Here is a 17,102-nt window from a genome sequence, read left to right as displayed (position 1 = left end):
CAACAAAGGTGATTGAGATGTAACTTGTGTACCAGAGTGATGGTGATGATAATGGGACTTTGACTTGCAAGATCATAATTTACTACATTCACAGAATTGCTAGTTCCAGAGACGGATTCATTTTGTTCTGAGACAACAGGACTTGTAGATCTCACTTGACTTGTACTACTAGACTATATTGTATTTTCCGCAGAAGTTGTGTCATTATGTCCTAAAACATCATGACTAAATTATCTTGTTGAACTTGAATTTGCATACTGTGATCCATTCTCAGTGTTTGATAATAATTCCATATTCTGTATTGTAGAACCAATTGAAGGTAGTTGAGTCATAATTGGAACCTGAGAAACTTTACAAGACTGTTGTTGATTTGTAGCAACTGAAGACACCTTATGTTTACATGGAAACATTTCTTCATCATGTATAACATGCCTGGACAATATTACATAACCAAGAAACAGACGTTGAGCTGATCTCTGTTGCAACTTGTTGTCATTATAGGGTTTTAAAAGTGGATAAACTGCTGATCCAAATGCTTTTAAATGGTGTAGCTCTTGACCAAACAAAACTTGATATGGTGACTTCATTTGTAGAGTTTTACATGACATTCAATTGATTAAAAATGCAGCAGGTGAGCATGTATGATACCAGAACGTTGAATTCAAGTTTGCATCAGACATCAAAGTTATGGCAGTCTCAACCACATGTCTATGCTTTATCTCAACAAGTCCATTTTGCTGAGGAGTATATGGACATGACACCATGTGAGCAATTCCTTTATTTTAAAAAAAATTTACAAACAATTTACTCATGTATTCTTCCCCCCTATCTATCTGTAAGCATTTAATAGACACATTGAACTGATTTAAAATAAAAGCATGAAACTTTACAAAAATCTGAAATACCTCTGATTTACTATTCATTGGAAACATCCACAAGAACCGTGAAAATTCATCTACAAAGCTTATGTAGTATCTATATCCTTCTATTAACAATTTTGGAGATGGACCCCATACATCAGAATGGATATTTTCAAACAAATGTGTAGCCCTATCTTGCTTTACAGGGAAAAATTGTTTAGTCATTTTTCCATGAATACAAGATACACAGAGAGAATGACAAGAATCTGTCCTAACTGGAATCTATGAATTCTTTAACATCAATGCCAAAATATCTTCTGCAAGATGTCCCAATCTTCTATGCCAAACTGAAACTTGAACCTTCTTTCCAAGAAAAGCAGCAGCACACTTATTCAACATTGCAACAAAGGAATTTTTGAAGACATTGACTGGTATAGTGAACAACTCCCCACCATCACTCTTTCCTTGGTACAATATTTACCTTTGTTGCCTTGTCCTATAAAAAAAAGACCACATCATCACATATAAACCAGCAGCCATTATCCTTGCACAACTTTTTAACAGAAAGTAAATTCACAATAATTTTAGGAACATATAAGATATTCTTCAATAATAAAGGATGCTTAAAAGTAGATAATGTAGTGGAACCAATATGAGAAACTTTTAATCCTTCACCATTACCAACAATTATCTGTTCATCACCAAGATAAGGAATGGCTTGATTGAGATTATTGATATTGGTTGTCATATGGTGTGTTGCAGCTGTGTCAATTATCCACTGATCATTTGCATCAAAACCATGACCATTTGCAACTTGAATACCTTCATTCTGGCCAATCTGTGTTTGTGCAATCATTGCAGCCAGTGATGGTGGTGGTGGATTCCCTTGGTATGCATAATTGTTCCTATGATAACATTCCAGAGTAATAATATACCCTTTTTTACCACAAATTTGACAAATTGTAATCCCATTTGATTGAGAATTTCCACTTTCAGACCTATAGTAACAGTTTGGAGCCGTATGCTCTCTCCTAAAGCAAATCTGACATTCAAGAGAAATACCCGATTTGAAATAAGTGTTGCCATTCCACGTGCCCTTGTTTGCATTCTTGTTGTTTCCACCAGAGAAATTACTCCCATTAAAGTAGTTGTTATGTCCAGAAAAACTACCTCCACTTCCTTCATTTCTGTTTCCCAAATTGTTACCACCAGAGTAAGATTTGAAGTTATTTCCACTAAAGCCAGCAAATTTCCTGTTATTGTAATTGTTAGCTCTGTTGAGGATGAAAACCTCTATTTCTATTTCCCATAAAACCAGATCCTCCGTGAAATCCATTATTGAACTAATATTCTTGAAATCTCTAAGTATTAGAACTTTCTCCTTGTTCAAAACCAACTTGAAATCTTACAGCACCACAATTCTCACCATTAACATACATCGCAAACATGGAAGATGTGACAGATTGAATCTAAGAATCAATTGTTCCTTCTGCACTTAACAGTTGAGCCCTAAAATCTTTCATGAAAATTGAAGTTTTCCTTGCAAGAATCACAGTTTTGATCATTTCAAATTCAGCTGGCAAACCAGTTAATACTACAATGATGTAATCATTATCAGTAATTTTCTTTCCTGCAAACACCAATTGTTCCCTTATGCCTTTCAATCGTAACAATAACTTATCCACTGTTTCACCACCATTCTGTGCAGTATGAAACTCAGTTTTCAATTGATTAATTCGAACCCTTGAAACCGAAGCATATCTTTCTTGCAACACAGTCCAAGCCTCATGAGAAGTCTTGCAACGAATCACATGATCCATAGCATCATCAGTTAGAGTAGCAATCAATAAACTGAGTAACGCTAAATCCTTTTTAATCCATTCTTTATATGCCACAGTTATCTAGTTTGTAACCCCTGTTTCTGTATTAATCACAAACTTCGGTGGACAAACGAATTCACCGCTGAAAAATTCAAAGAGATCATATCCTTTGAGCACTGATTGGAATTGATAACTCCACTTAACAAAATTATCATCATCAAGCTTTACTGTTAACATTCCCAATAACCCTTCAATCTTAACTGTAGATTCAACCATTTTTGCAAAAACTTCAAGAATTGAATCACACCCAGACAAAGTAATCAAGAAATCAACTTTTCTTCAAAAAACACACCAAGAAAACAACTTTCAGACAACTTTATACTCCAGCTATCGGCCTTAAAAGGAGTACAAAATACACTTTGGCAGTAAAGAGAAATGGCAATTGGCCTTAGAAATTCTCAACACTCCAATCACAAAGAAGAAATGGCATTTGGCCTTGAAGTTCATCTCAAAACTTAAGTATACGGCTATCGGCCTTGATAATTACAAGATTCACAAGAAACTTTTCACTGAGACATTAACACAAACAGTTGATAGGCGGAGAAGTAGTAATCGAAACAAAAACCTGATGACTTGAATCTTGAAACCCAAAAAACGCAGATGAATTTAAGAAATTATAATAATTTCTTAAAATATAAAGTGCAGATTTCATGAAGAAAAACGTCATTATTTAATCAGAAAAGCATGTTATAGCGATGAATTTGATTACTTGTTCCCTTCAAAATAACGCATTATTGGCTCAAAACGAATACCCTAGCCATTAACTTCAGATTTCCCAAAACCAAATTTTCTTTGACTTACACATTCGAGCTGCTCCATAATATGTTTCCCTAGTTTTCCCACATCACACATGCTCTCCACAACCATTACTCATACATTGGTAGTAAATAATATGGTGCTACAACCTGACGCATTATGCATATATAAAATTATACAACTGGGTCAAAAATCATAGGAAATTATAACTTCCCTTGATCTTTTATTGCTTGACCTTACTAGAATTATTAATCTGAGAGCACGGCCTACCAAATATGATTGACAAGCTTTATTATTTATCTGATGCATGTTGACTTCAGGCTGCGATGCGATCAACAGCGCGCACTATTGGCTGTCCAATGAGCAAATCGGTCTCCACCTCAGAACTCATGCTACTTTGGCTCCAGTAGTTTATAGGAGCAGAAGCAGAAGCTCCTGCCTTTTCATAGCTTACAAACGCAGAAGCTCTTTTTTCTTGGGGTGAAAACTCCATCCGCGGCTTCGCACGACACTGATCATATTATCATTGTGCAGATAAATAAACGAGAAAAGAAAGACCAGCAAAATAAATCATAATGGAAATCAGGATACCAAATCGCCTCAAACGTCATATGCACGGTACGTAGTTGTTAGGAATTAAACGGAATCAGTTCAAAAGGATTAAAAACGTTTACCTCTTCACGTAACTGTGCGTTCTCTTGTAACAGGAACCTCTCCTGATTTTAGAGGAGAGAAAGATGGTTAATTAGAACTTAGAATGCACGTATACAGCTCTACAAATTACTATTAATGGTTAGAGTTGTTATTGACATTTCAAAAAAAATTATCATGCACTCCAAATTTTTATTAGAATATTGGCCAAATGATCGTCTTCAAGTCTCAATTGTTTTTTTTTTTTTTTTTTTTTCGGTTGAGAAAAGTACGGGAAAAATCTCAATTGTTGAAATAATCAGTTTTCTAGTGTGTTGTCAATATTATTTTTGAGAAATCACTACAACAAACATATTTTGACATATTTTCATCAGTCAATAAATGAGATTTTATTTTCATCATTTTACTCAATTTTTCAAAATTTTTTATACAATAAATGCGAGATAATATTTTTGAAATGCTAATAACAGGACCCTAATAGTTGTAACACTAAGTTAAATACTTACCCTTGCCTTGTGTTGTTCCATCTGCTCCATGTATAATTGACCCTGGTACACTTCAAGTCAGTTAAATTTCAAGAGGACAAAACAAATTCCATTTATAATTGACCCTGCTCCATGTATAATTGACCCTGGGCATCATCAGATGACATGTATATATGTACCTTTCTCTCTCTTATGCTGCGTAAGCTTCGCTCCAGCTGGCTACTGATCTCTTGGAGTTCTTCAACAGGGCAAGAATCCATATCATTTCCCAAAAGCTTCCTAAGACATACAAATTTCAGAGTTTAGGAAAACCTAATCTAACAAAATGTCAGATGAGAAAAAAAATACAGGAGATGATGATCAAACTAGGCCATAAACCGCTGGGAAGCTTCTAGGATCTCTATCTTCTTGGCCATAATAGCTGATTCATGCTTCAAGTGCTGCATGCATGCAGATTAATCAATTAGTTTTTCTCAGCCACAAGTCGTCTCATATTCATATATGAGGTTAGGTTATTGAATTGAATAAATAAAAGAAGAATCAAAATATAGTGTCAAAAGAAATACGAAAATCACTTCTGTAACAAAAACAATCATCAGTCGCAACTAAATCTATAGAGTACAAACGCATGGCGACATGCTTAGGTGTGAAAGGATTTGCTAATATATAGTTAACCAACAACTTGAAGCCCCTTCCCGAGTTTCTTTTCTTTTTCCCTTTCTCGTTTGATAAGCATGTCTCAGCCTATCAGGTGTCAGTATTGTAAAATAATGATGATGATGCTTAAGTAAGATGAAGAAGGATAAAATCCAAAAAAATTCCAGCAATCTTATGGTACACTTAGGTCTGGTTTGGTACTGAGGTGATTCTGAAAAAAGCTGGTATAAAAAAAAGCTGGAAGCTGTTTTTGTGTTTGGTAAACATTCAGCTTCATTTTTTTTTTCACAGTTTTGGGTGAAAAAAAAGCCAAAAACAAGAAGCTGCAAAACCCAGCTTTGAAAAGTCGGCTTTTTTTCACATCTGTTTTACATAAAAGTTTACCAAACACTATAATACTGCCTTTTTTTTTTTTCAAAAGCACTTTTACAAAAAGTTTACCAAACACTCTACTACTTTATTTCACAGCACAACAGAAGTAGTTTTTTTTTCAAAGCACAGCAATACCAAACCAGCCCTTAATATACTTATTTACATATACAATTGTGTGTATGTATGGTACTAAATCACTGATTTTCACATAGGTAGAATAAAATTATAATGCACAGTTGACACAGAGAATCTCTAAAAGAATTAGTTCTGGATTATGTTATATTGAAAAGAAAGGTGCCTAACTGAGCCAAGTAGGAAGGGAAGCAATAAGAACCATCCCAGGCAAGTGATCTCACAAACACTTCCCACGAAAGTAGACTGTCGAGGCTTTGTTCTTCTGTGCCCTCAGAGAACACAATAGTCCTTCTTCCAATGCCCTCTGGAAAAACAAGAGATTCCAGGGCACATAAAGCACCCAGAAATGCCTCCTGATTATAATCAAGTTATGATAAAATAAAAAGGTTATATCTTCATTGCGGTTCAAGGTCGGGCGTATGAACATGCAAGGGGTGGTTTCTTATTACACCATGTTCCTTTAGCACACTAGTAAAAACGAATTTTTAATCTAAGCTGATATGAAGAAATGAGTCTTAATTTGCTCATTGCCCTTACTAGCTAGGTGATGAGCGTTACCACTCTGTCACAATTTAGCTGTTTAACCATGGTTAACTAATTAACTTTTCTTTGCTCAAAAAAAAATAAAAAATAAAAAAAATAAAAAAATAAAAACTAATTCACTTTTCATATATAAATAAAATAAACAAAAAAAAAAAAAAAACTACAAAGCTAGGAATACCCCATTTTTATAAATTCCTTCCTAATTTGCTTGCCTCAATCTTGAAATTATTTATTATCAGCAATATGCTTTTTCCTTTTAACGTTAGAAATCATCGGTGCTAAAAAGCTTCATACCACATAAAAAATTAAAAGAAATAAACTAAATGGCTGGTGGGATTGGAAAAAGTATTGTAATGCTGGGGAGATCAAAATTTTAAGGGTAATGCTAGAAAAACTAAATTTGTAGACAAAATTTTGTAAACTAAATGACATGGAAGTTGATGTTTGAATTATTACTTAACCGATGATAAACGTGATCATTCCTATTGGTGACACATCATTTAGCTTGCAAATTTTGTTTACAAATTTAGTCTTTCTAGCATTACCCAAATTTTATACTAAATTTGCAAACCAAATGATATGTCACGAATAGGAAATGAGCACGTTAATCAACGCTTAAGTAATAATCAAATCAACAATCACATCTTTGGTTTGCAATTTGATTTATAAATTTTGATCTCCCTAACATTATCAAAAAATATATTAGAACAAAAGGAAACAACTATTGCTGCTACACTTTCACCTTTTAAATTCACTAGGAGGGTATTCATATTAGAACCAAAGAAAACAATTAGGCTTCATTTGGCAACCCGTATAAAGAATTGGATAGAATAAATAATACGGACCAAATGTTTGGTGTAATTTTATATTAAATATCACCCAGATTAATTAAATTGGCCTTACATATTATACGGTGTAAGCCTGTTAATTTACTTACCCTAAAACCTATGTGTCATTAGTCGGGTAGGAAAATACGCTCGCTTTCTCCATCGCTTTCTTGTCGCGCTCTCCGCCCCTCTTGCATTGTTCGCAAGACCCACCGTTGATGTAATTAAGCCTGAATCCCATGCTCCCTCTGTTCTGCCCGCCACCTTCTTATTTTTCTTGCCATTTTCTTTCAAATTGATTGAATCTAATTATTGTTTCTCTCCAATTTTTTAATTAAGTATTCTCTTTAATTAAAATTAAGGTTTGTCATTTTTTTCTAGATCTGAAAATTAGGGTTTATCATCAATTTCTCTCTTAAAAAAAATAGCTGCCCAAAGTCCTATTATCCGATATAGTATCAAACAAAGTAAATAATATAGTCATTAGTCCAATACAATCTGAGCTGCCAAACGAGGCCTTATTGCTGCTACACAATTCACTCGTTCAGTTTACTTGGAGGATCGAAGAATGTAAAGTCATAATATTATTAGTTTTGTTGCTCTTTCTCACATAGAACAATACTTATATATTGGCTAGTGATAAATCTGTGATCTGTGATTGGATTAGTTTTAATAATATTAATAGTTCTGTGATATGTGGTCGAAAAAGGTTTTTAATTTTTTTCTAATATTATTATTATTATTTTTTTCTCTTTAACATACCAGTCGTGCATGATCTGTATACCATAGGTTTAGCAATATGAATTCTATATTCTTATGGCATCCGTAATGATTCTATCTATAATTTATCTTCAGTTTTGTGAAAATAATCTCCAAACTCAATAATAGAAAATAAACTCAAGATTTGAAGGGAAGAAATTAGAAGGGAATTGTAGTTTAATGATTAAGTTGTTTTGTTATATATATAAAACTTAAATTAGACTATGGTTAAACTAACAGCGTGAGGCCGTTTATGAAAGGTGGTGAGCAACTTCAGACCTGAATAAATTAAGCGTAACAAAACCTTTCCAATTTTTCTTATCTTAAAACAAGGATCAAGAAGCCACTTAGTATTAGAGTCTAGTAGTATTCTTCTTCACTTATAAGTGAGAGGTCTTAGGTTCGATTCTCGCCAAAGGCGTATTTGAACCATATTATTGCTAGCCCATTGTGAATCTAAGTCTACCATCTCCTCTTAGTGTAGATAATATCGTTTATTAAAAAAAAATAAAAATAAAAATAAAACACACACACACACAAGGGTCAACATTAAGGAACAAACATTTTGAGAAATATTTTGACACTTTTTTAGAACATTTAGATTACACAACATTCAAAAGGCCCCCATTAAGCGTGATGTGAAAGTTTTTAACGAAAATTAAGTAAATGAGAAATAAAACTGAAGTAAAGAAATTGAAAGAAAAAATAAAAGGTAAGGTGTTAGCGTGCAAGTGTAGGAGGCAGGACGCATGACGCAGAAGCTGCATGTGTCTGACCCTCTCTGTTGAGTCTTCATTCTCAAATTCGCGCAAAAACACCTTCCTCTTGACTCTATTTCAAATCCATACTAAGGTTTAATTGTATGAATAACAAGAGAGGAAGGCGGAGAGAGTTGTTGATTTAGGGTTTAACATCGTTTATCTAACGAAAGATTTAAGAGACTGAAACTTGATTTGTTTTGTGTCAAAATTTTGTATTGATCAAATCGAAGGAGCCGCACTTCAAAACAACAACCCTCTCTGCGCATTAGATTGCCACCGATAAGTGATATCAGATGGTTTTCTCTCAAAAAGGGGGTTTAAAAGTAAACAACAAAAGGGTTTGAAAATAGAATCAAGAGGAAGGTTTATTTACCCGAAAGACAATAAGAACGGAGTGAAGAATCAAGACTTTTATGACTCGTATACTAATTTGTTAACATACCATTACCATTAGTTATTTGCGCAAAGTTATGGAGGTCTCATGCCCTCCTTGTTTGTACGTTTACAGGGAGAGATTTTTCAATGTGACTGGCACACAAGGTGCTACATCATGTGTCATTATACAAATAGTGGGATATGTATGTTAAAAAGTTAATAACTTAAAAAATAAAAGTTCCCACCATTTACATAAAAACACGTGGTGTACCACTCCTATTCCCGTCACAATAAAAAATTTCTCATTTACAGGGGGTTTCTCTCTTTCTTCTTTTTAATTTCCTTCCACTTTTTAATTCTTTCTCAGTTTTATCTAAATAAAATCCACGTCAATTAATGGCTATAAATGTAAAATGCTTGTCAAAATGTTTGTCCTTTTAATTATAACCTTACACACACACACACACACACAGATTGTTGACTGGGAAAAAAAAATACAAACTATAGATCAAGAAAGGCATGAGTTTTATTCAATTTCCCAACCCTTTAATTACTTGCCTGGTGGAAGGCGCGGATGCAAAGCCCAGGCCACTAAGCCACCGGAGTTCAGCAACTAAAATACTTTCAATTTGTTCAATTTATGCCTGATTTTAACAGATTTTGACATTTCATAATGAAAAAGAAATACCACCTTGTTCATATGTAGTTTTTGGAAACACAAGCAACTTGGTTCATAGAGTAAAATGCTATAGTTCTCCTTCTTTATTAACTCGTACATAAATTAATTAATCTTATTTCTACCCTGCTTTGACGTCACTCACAACCCTTTCTCTATTTATTAAGGGATGCCAAATTACTTTTTGTGAATCTTAAAGGCCGACTAGGACTCAAAACTTTAGGTCTGTACTTCTAAAGCTTCTAGCCCGAAATAAATCATAGATACTTGGTTCTTTTTCATGTCACCCAACTGATATATAAAAAAATAAAACCTATGTTTGGATGAGGAGATTTCAAAGTTCCATTGAACTTTACGCTCAATTATTTAAAATGCACAACAGAAAAACTACTTATAACTACACAAGCACTACAAAAGTAGTACTACTAAAATACTACAAATGCACTGCAAAGGCACCACATAAAGGATTTAAAACCTCTCTCATGTATTGCATCTGCTCATTTTCAAGTCCGTCTATCTAATTTTTGTAATCCATTCTTTATAAATGTAGTCTAAGTTCGATGAAACTTTAAAATCTCTTATCCCTAGTCCAAACATAGGGTAAAAGTTTGTTTTTTGATCTGTAGAATTATATCAGTAAGTCTATTCTCTGGACTTCATGAATCAATGCGATGAAGTCGTACTATATATCTTCCATCTTGTTGAAGATTATGGGCGAAGACTAAATTCACCGCGTCAAGATATTGCAAGTTTTATAACAAAATCTGAAATCTAAAGATGGATTTTCAAATTCCAAGACAGAACTTCTAACCTGCACATATTGTTCCACTTCAACCTTGTTGGTTTGCCCTGATCCATTTTCATGTTTATAATATCGATTTATAGTCCGTTGCATGCTGCAGCATCCAGAAAACGAAAGGTCAAAATCAAATAACGATGAAATCAATTATACAGTGCTCCATCCATCATAATGAATTAGCGTACCCAAATATCCATACAAATATCTATTAAATGAATTAGTATACCGAAATATTTGAACGTAAATATGTTGTAATGAATTAGTGACATAAGAGAATTTGCAAATACATAGTGTACCAAAAATGAAAAGTCCATATCTAATAATTTTGTTATGCAAGATGTCAACAAATAAATTGAAATTCATTTGAATTTCAATTGAGTATTAAATTTATGAAATACTTTTCATAAATATGAACTCATGGACATCATGAAAATATATATATTTTTTTTTTAAAAGAACATTGAATACATAAGCTAACATTTAATAGAGTTTAGGGACTACAATCAATTTTTCATCATCTAGTTTCAATTTTTGTATCATCGTACACCCTAGCCTCAAGCTGGTACAACTATACCCATACCTTGTTACTTAACGCGCAAAGATTTTAATGACGTTTGTTTCTTTTTTTTCTTTTTTCTTTTTTGAAATTAAGCATATCGAACAAAAGAAAAGATGGGGATTCAAGAATTTAAATATAAGGTATTTAATGAAAGAAACGTACTCAGAGCTGGCGAACTCATAGATCTTGCCTTTTTGCGAGAAGATGATGACTGCAACTTCAGCATCGCAAAGAACCGAAAGCTCATAAGCTTTCTTTAACAACCCCTTTCGACGTTTCGAGAAGGTCACTTGCCGGCTTGAGTTATTCTCAATTCTTTTCATCTCAATCTTCCCTCTCACCATGTCCTAGCTTTGCCTAAATCATCGTCCACCACCATAATTAATAGCAAAGAAAACAAAAATCCTTATAAAAATTGGAAAATATGCTACATATATAGCTCAAAAAGCTAGCCAAAGAGTTTTTTTTTAGTAGATTATTAAGCAAAAGATTTACAACCTGCACCCCCTGAAGGATTGAAGAAGTGCTCCAACACTAGAAAGATGACAGATTTTGCAAAGAAAACCCAGGAGAGGGATTACTTTAAAAACCCCAATGAAGTTCTTAAAAAATGCAAATTATAGATGAAACCCAGAAGGATATATATAGAAGAAAACCCCCAAAAACATGTTAGATTAAGTTTCTAAAAATGGAATATAGAGAACCCATAAGTACTAATTACTGAAAAGCCATAGGGGAAAACACCTTTAAAATGAGCAGCAAGGACACAGCGGTGTTGGATTGGAAGGAATCCAAATATGGAAACTAGATCAGAAACCCTAGAATGGTATTCACAGAGAAGGGAAACGCAGAGAAGGATCTTTTTATCTGATTGTGGATGCCCACTCTCTTTATCCTCAGGGCACACAATACTTTTTCCATATTGATCGATAGCTCTACTTTTATTATTCCTTTGTCTTTCTCTCCTGACTTCCTAGCCAAAAAACAATTCCTTCCCAAAAAGCAAAGTATAACTAATTATAAAGCTCTCAATTATAACAAATAAATAAATGTAAAATAAACAAACATAAGTTTAGTCAAGTTAAACATAACAGTATATTTTCGTCTACACCTCTCAGTTAAGGATAAGCGAAAAATTAAATGATCATTAACCTCGTAGCTTCTCTTATTTGGCAAAAATAAAGTAATGTTATGTAGACTAATTTTTTTAGACCACATTTGCAAACTATGTGTTGTGTTATATAAATAAATAAATAAATAAGTAAGTACGTTAATCAACACTTAAGTAATAATTCAATCTTTAACAAGTACGTTATTTATTTACAAGATTTAAATAGATAGCCTCTTTAGCATTATCTACAAAACTAAGAAACAAATAAGCAAAAGAGGGAGGACAAGCTATATATAAGCAATTAGGTCTTTTATGCAAAGGAATCCCCATTTTTTCAAAAAATGAGGATTAGGTGTGGGACCCATTTCACATCGAACTTCAACGATCCGAACTGTGTATTTTGTAAGTCTCGATTCATAAATCATCCTTGCAAAAGTTGAATTCAGTCCGAAACCATTTGCCAATTTAATTATCAAGATAAAATATCATTATTTCTTATATAACAAAGTATTCGTTAATTTTTTTGAACCAAATTAGATGTCTTAAATATTTCCGATTTGGCTAATATTTTGCAATGATGATCTATGAGGTGCAACTTGAAAAATAAACAGTTCAGATCGTTAAAGCTCGTTGTGGTGCAAACCCCACAACTAATTTCTATTTTTATGAAAAAATGGAAATCTCTTATCTTAAAGGCTACCTATAAGCAATAGTATTCTGTAACAGTGCACAGGGAATCAATTGATATATTTTCATAAAATAATACTAGCTACACTAATTTTTTTAGATTAGATTTGTAAACTATGTGATGTATCACTAATAGAAAATAAACACGTTAATCAACACTAATTCATAATCTAAGAGAAATGTTAATGAAACTCTCTCAAAAGTGGAATCATTATGAACTTTCTGTCATCTCATATTTTTGGCACAATATTTTATAATATTAACACAAAAATTAATGTTAAACTACAAGTTAGTCGAGAGTTTATAAATAGAGGAAATTATAGTAATAGTCCATCAACTGAAAATATATAACCAATGGTCCCTTAACTTCTTAAAATGTGCAACTATGGTCATTTTCGTCAACTTCATCATAAATTTCGTCAAAATGAGTCGTGTTGGAAGAATCATTGTTACATTTGGATTAAAGTTGAAGAATCATTGTTTCAATTAGGTTAAAGTTGATGGATTATTTCTCTAATTGGGTTAGAGTTGAAGGATTATTTGTACAATTTTTTCATTCAGTTTTCCATATTTGTCTCTTGATTCCGACCTCACGTGCGTGGCACGTGACTCGTTTTGACGAAAGTCTTAACGGAGTTTACGAAAATAACCATAACTACACGTTTTGATAAGTTAAAAAACTAATGATCATAAATTTTTAATTAAAAAACTATTGTTCTAATTGAGTTAAAATTTAAAGATTATTACAATAATTTTCTCATATAAATAATTGAGAGAATCTCGTTAACGTTTCTCATGTAATTCATATCTTGGAGTAAAAACTGTCAACTATCATCGTGCAATGACTTGCGTGATGGGCCAATACACAGCTGCGTCTGCTGTCCAGCAGCCCATCGTCACTTTTTCGAAGATATGACCGTGTCACGTGGCTAGCCAAATTATCTTTATATTTTATCATATTTTCAGAAATAAAATAAAAATGGTTAGGGTTTTAGGCTTTTAGCAGCGGGACGGGGACGTGTTTAGGAGATCCAGAAAGAAACATCGGCCGAAAGCCTGGAAGCACAATGAGGTATGTTTTGGATCTAGCAAGGTCTCTGTCACGTCCTTCGATCTCTTAAATAAAGAAGAATACCTAAACCTTAAACATCACATTGAAATAAAATAAAAAATTTATCTATTGAGTAGAATGATGAGCATTAGACAATCTCCAATGGTTGAGCTAAAAGTCAAATTTTTTAACTAAAAAAATTTAGCTTTTAGCCCAGAAACAGTTTTTCTGCTCCAACCGTTCTAGCCTAAAATTTTAATCTGGGATTATTAAAGAATGAACTTAGGGTTTTTTTTTTGTTAAATTAATTTTTAAAAAAAAAAAAATTAATATGTAGACTATTGTAAATTAAGTTTATGAACATTTTAATCTAAAAAAAATTAAATTCCGATAAATATTGGATGGAGTCCACTCCGATTTCTGGGCTAAATTTTGGGAGGAATTTGGCATTGGTTTAGCATTTAGCATTTAGCCCAAAATTTCTCCTCTTGGGTTGGGGTGGGTTTGGGGGGAAATTTTGAAGGATGATTTGGCTTTTAGCCCACCATTGAACTTGGTCTTACTAATTTAAGTTAATGATTAAAAATATTCCTTTTTTCTTTTTGCTTTTTGTATTTGTGCAGGTTAAATAAACCTAAAAACGGCATAACATCGTGGTTGGGGTAATATACTAAGTGAGCTTTTACTGGATACATATTGCAATCGAAATCGTTAGTTTTCTTAGTTATATTTAAATAAATAATCCAATTCCACTATCAGTGCATGATCTTGTTTTCTGAAAAATGATTTTTCAATTCTAGGTTTTTACTTCTGCACTCATTCATTTGTTTTTACCCCTTAATTCTCATTCAAACTATCGAACTAACGTTTAGAAAGAAAAAAAAAAAAAAAAAAAAAAAAAAGAAGATAAGTAGTTGTGGAGCTAGAAATCTATTCAAGGAGGGGTTTTTTAGCCACATGAATGAAATTAGGGGGAAAAAAAAAAAAATATATATATATATATATATATATATATATATAGCAATATAATTAATTTGAGAACAATTGAAGGAATTTTATTTTTTTATTTTTTATTTTTTATTTTTTTGCTATTGTTATGGAAATTTTTAATCAAACAAGAGTGATAGAGCTTTAAAATTTGTATGAATGAGATGATTATATCATGAGAACAGAGCTTGTTTATGTGCTTTGATAATAAAAAAATAAAAATAAAAAAAGAAAAAGATTAATACATTGGATTTGAACAAAATTTAAGATCATAGCTAGCTCAAAAATATTTCCATGACATTTTTCTTTCAACGTAATTGAATCTTTCTCTACATTGTATAGACCTTGGTATGAACTAACAAAAAAAAAAAGGAATTGGCTTATATGACAAAAAAAAAAAAAAAAAAAAAAAAACCAAAATATTGTTGGGATAAGCAAGTCTCAAACTTGTGACCTACGAAAATCCTAAACTATTTCAAGTTCAACCACTAGACTATATACTTTTACTGCAAAAACTAGCACACAATCTAAATAAATGGATGAAATTCTAAATTCATCTAAACTACAAAGAGACAAAATTTTTGAATCTTGGATATTAAGATGAAAGGGAATGTCAATTCCCCTCCAATAGAGAGAATCGAGTAAATGGGCCACAAACCCATTAAAACAGAGCAAGCGAGAAGAGGAAGGCCGACTTCACCTGTGCGTATGGCTGAAACGCGAAAAAGCAAGCGGAAAATGGGAAACCGCAGAGGAAAGCAGATTCCAGGAAAATAGCATCCAAGTGACTTCCATTCAAAACCAAAACCAAATCTTCAGATAGCTCCTCTCAAAGATACCAATCTCTTTACTGTACGAATCCCATTTCACTATCTAAAAAATTTAATACATTTGATTGGATTGTGTAGAATCATCTGATTTGATTCGTTAAGAAACGCCGGTATCACTTGTTCTTGGAGAAATGTTTCTATGATTATCGAAAAGAAAGATTTTTAGTTGTCCTGTGCAAATTGAGTTAGTAGCTTTAGGAGACCAGCTTGAGTGAGCAGCTTTCACGATGGCTGCTGGTCCGGCTACCTGTGGGGAAGACATTGAGGTTCCAGAGTGTACATGGTATTTGACATTCCTTGTGTCTTTGTTGTGAACTGAAGCTCTATTAACGGGTGATTAGGTACTGGTTTGGTACTGATGTGTTTTTGTAAAAGGTTGGTATAAAAAAAAAAACTGAGCTCAAAAATGTGTTTAGTACACACTTAAAAACAACTTATTTTCACAGTTTTGGGTGAAAAAAAAGTTGAAAATGTGAAGTAGCAAAAATGAGCTTATTCTCACAGCACATCAGAAACAATTTTTTTTTGAAAGCATAGCAATACCAAACCAACCCTAGGCCTCAAGGATGTTGACACCCAGCGCAATCAGATCAGGCTATTAATTTTATTCAAGAGCTCAAAAATGTGAGAGTAGATAGTAGAAAGATGTCACTTAATATTATGATCTAGTGGTATTCTTCTTCATTGGTAAATGAGAGGTTTTAAGTTTGATTCTCGTCAAAGGTGAATTTGAACCATATTATTGCTAACTCATTGTGAGGTCAAGCCTATCCTTTCTCCCTAAGTATAGATAATATCGTTTTGTTCAAAATAAAAAGATATGTACAAAGAGAAGTTTATAGGGCAAACGAAGCAATCAAGTCGTACAAATTGCAATCTACCGTCAGAATATCAGGCACCATTAGCTTGAAGGTCCTTTTTATATATGATCATCAAATTGGATAGGTCTAAGAGACAGAACAAACATCATTAAACATGAATATGTAGGAAAAGAAAATGGGCGTTTGATTATCATTTTCTTACGTATAAATGTTTGTGCAGAAACCAACCGTATAAGAAAAATAAAATCTATTTAATTCTCAAGATAAGATCAAAGTAAATTGGCGATTTAAATTGGGAACAAATTGTAAAAATAAAAATCTTTGGGTAATTGCCCTCTCACTCTGATTATAGTTTACCACACGGTAATTCTGTCTCACTTCACCATCCTCAATCACCCCAAGATTTCCAAGTTTTACCATAGAAGCTGCAAACTCCTTAAAGAACGCACTTTGGCTTTTGACATTTGTTTCTTACCTTCTGAGCAAACACTTTGTTCATGGTTGGGTCGACACAATGAAG

General features: G+C 32.9%; 1 protein-coding gene across 2 annotated transcripts; it reads right to left on the bottom strand.

Moving 5' to 3' along the window:
• Positions 1-3,471: 3,471 nt before the first annotated feature.
• Positions 3,472-12,040, bottom strand: LOC137720966 (MADS-box protein AGL42-like). 2 transcript variants are annotated; one of them, XM_088692405.1, is made up of 9 exons: positions 11,840-12,040; positions 11,594-11,629; positions 11,258-11,452; positions 10,549-10,633; positions 5,011-5,072; positions 4,812-4,911; positions 4,654-4,695; positions 4,171-4,212; positions 3,472-4,007 (listed from the first exon to the last, which is right to left on the bottom strand). In XM_088692405.1, exons 3-9 carry the CDS (start codon positions 11,437-11,439, stop codon positions 3,813-3,815), a joined length of 708 nt encoding a protein of 235 aa, XP_088548531.1. In that variant the 5' UTR covers positions 11,440-11,452; positions 11,594-11,629; positions 11,840-12,040; the 3' UTR covers positions 3,472-3,812. The 2 variants fall into 2 exon arrangements, with proteins under 2 accessions (XP_088548531.1, XP_068316193.2); XM_068460092.2 differs by lacking the exon at positions 11,594-11,629 and having other exon boundaries at positions 11,840-12,039.
• Positions 12,041-17,102: the final 5,062 nt, after the last annotated feature.

This window comes from Pyrus communis, chromosome 1, assembly GCF_041283825.1.
Source record: "Pyrus communis isolate YQ-2024b chromosome 1, ASM4128382v1, whole genome shotgun sequence".
Lineage (NCBI taxonomy): Eukaryota > Viridiplantae > Streptophyta > Magnoliopsida > Rosales > Rosaceae > Pyrus > Pyrus communis.
The sequence above is the reverse complement of the archived record's forward strand: the minus strand, read 5'-3'. Positions and strand labels throughout refer to the sequence as shown.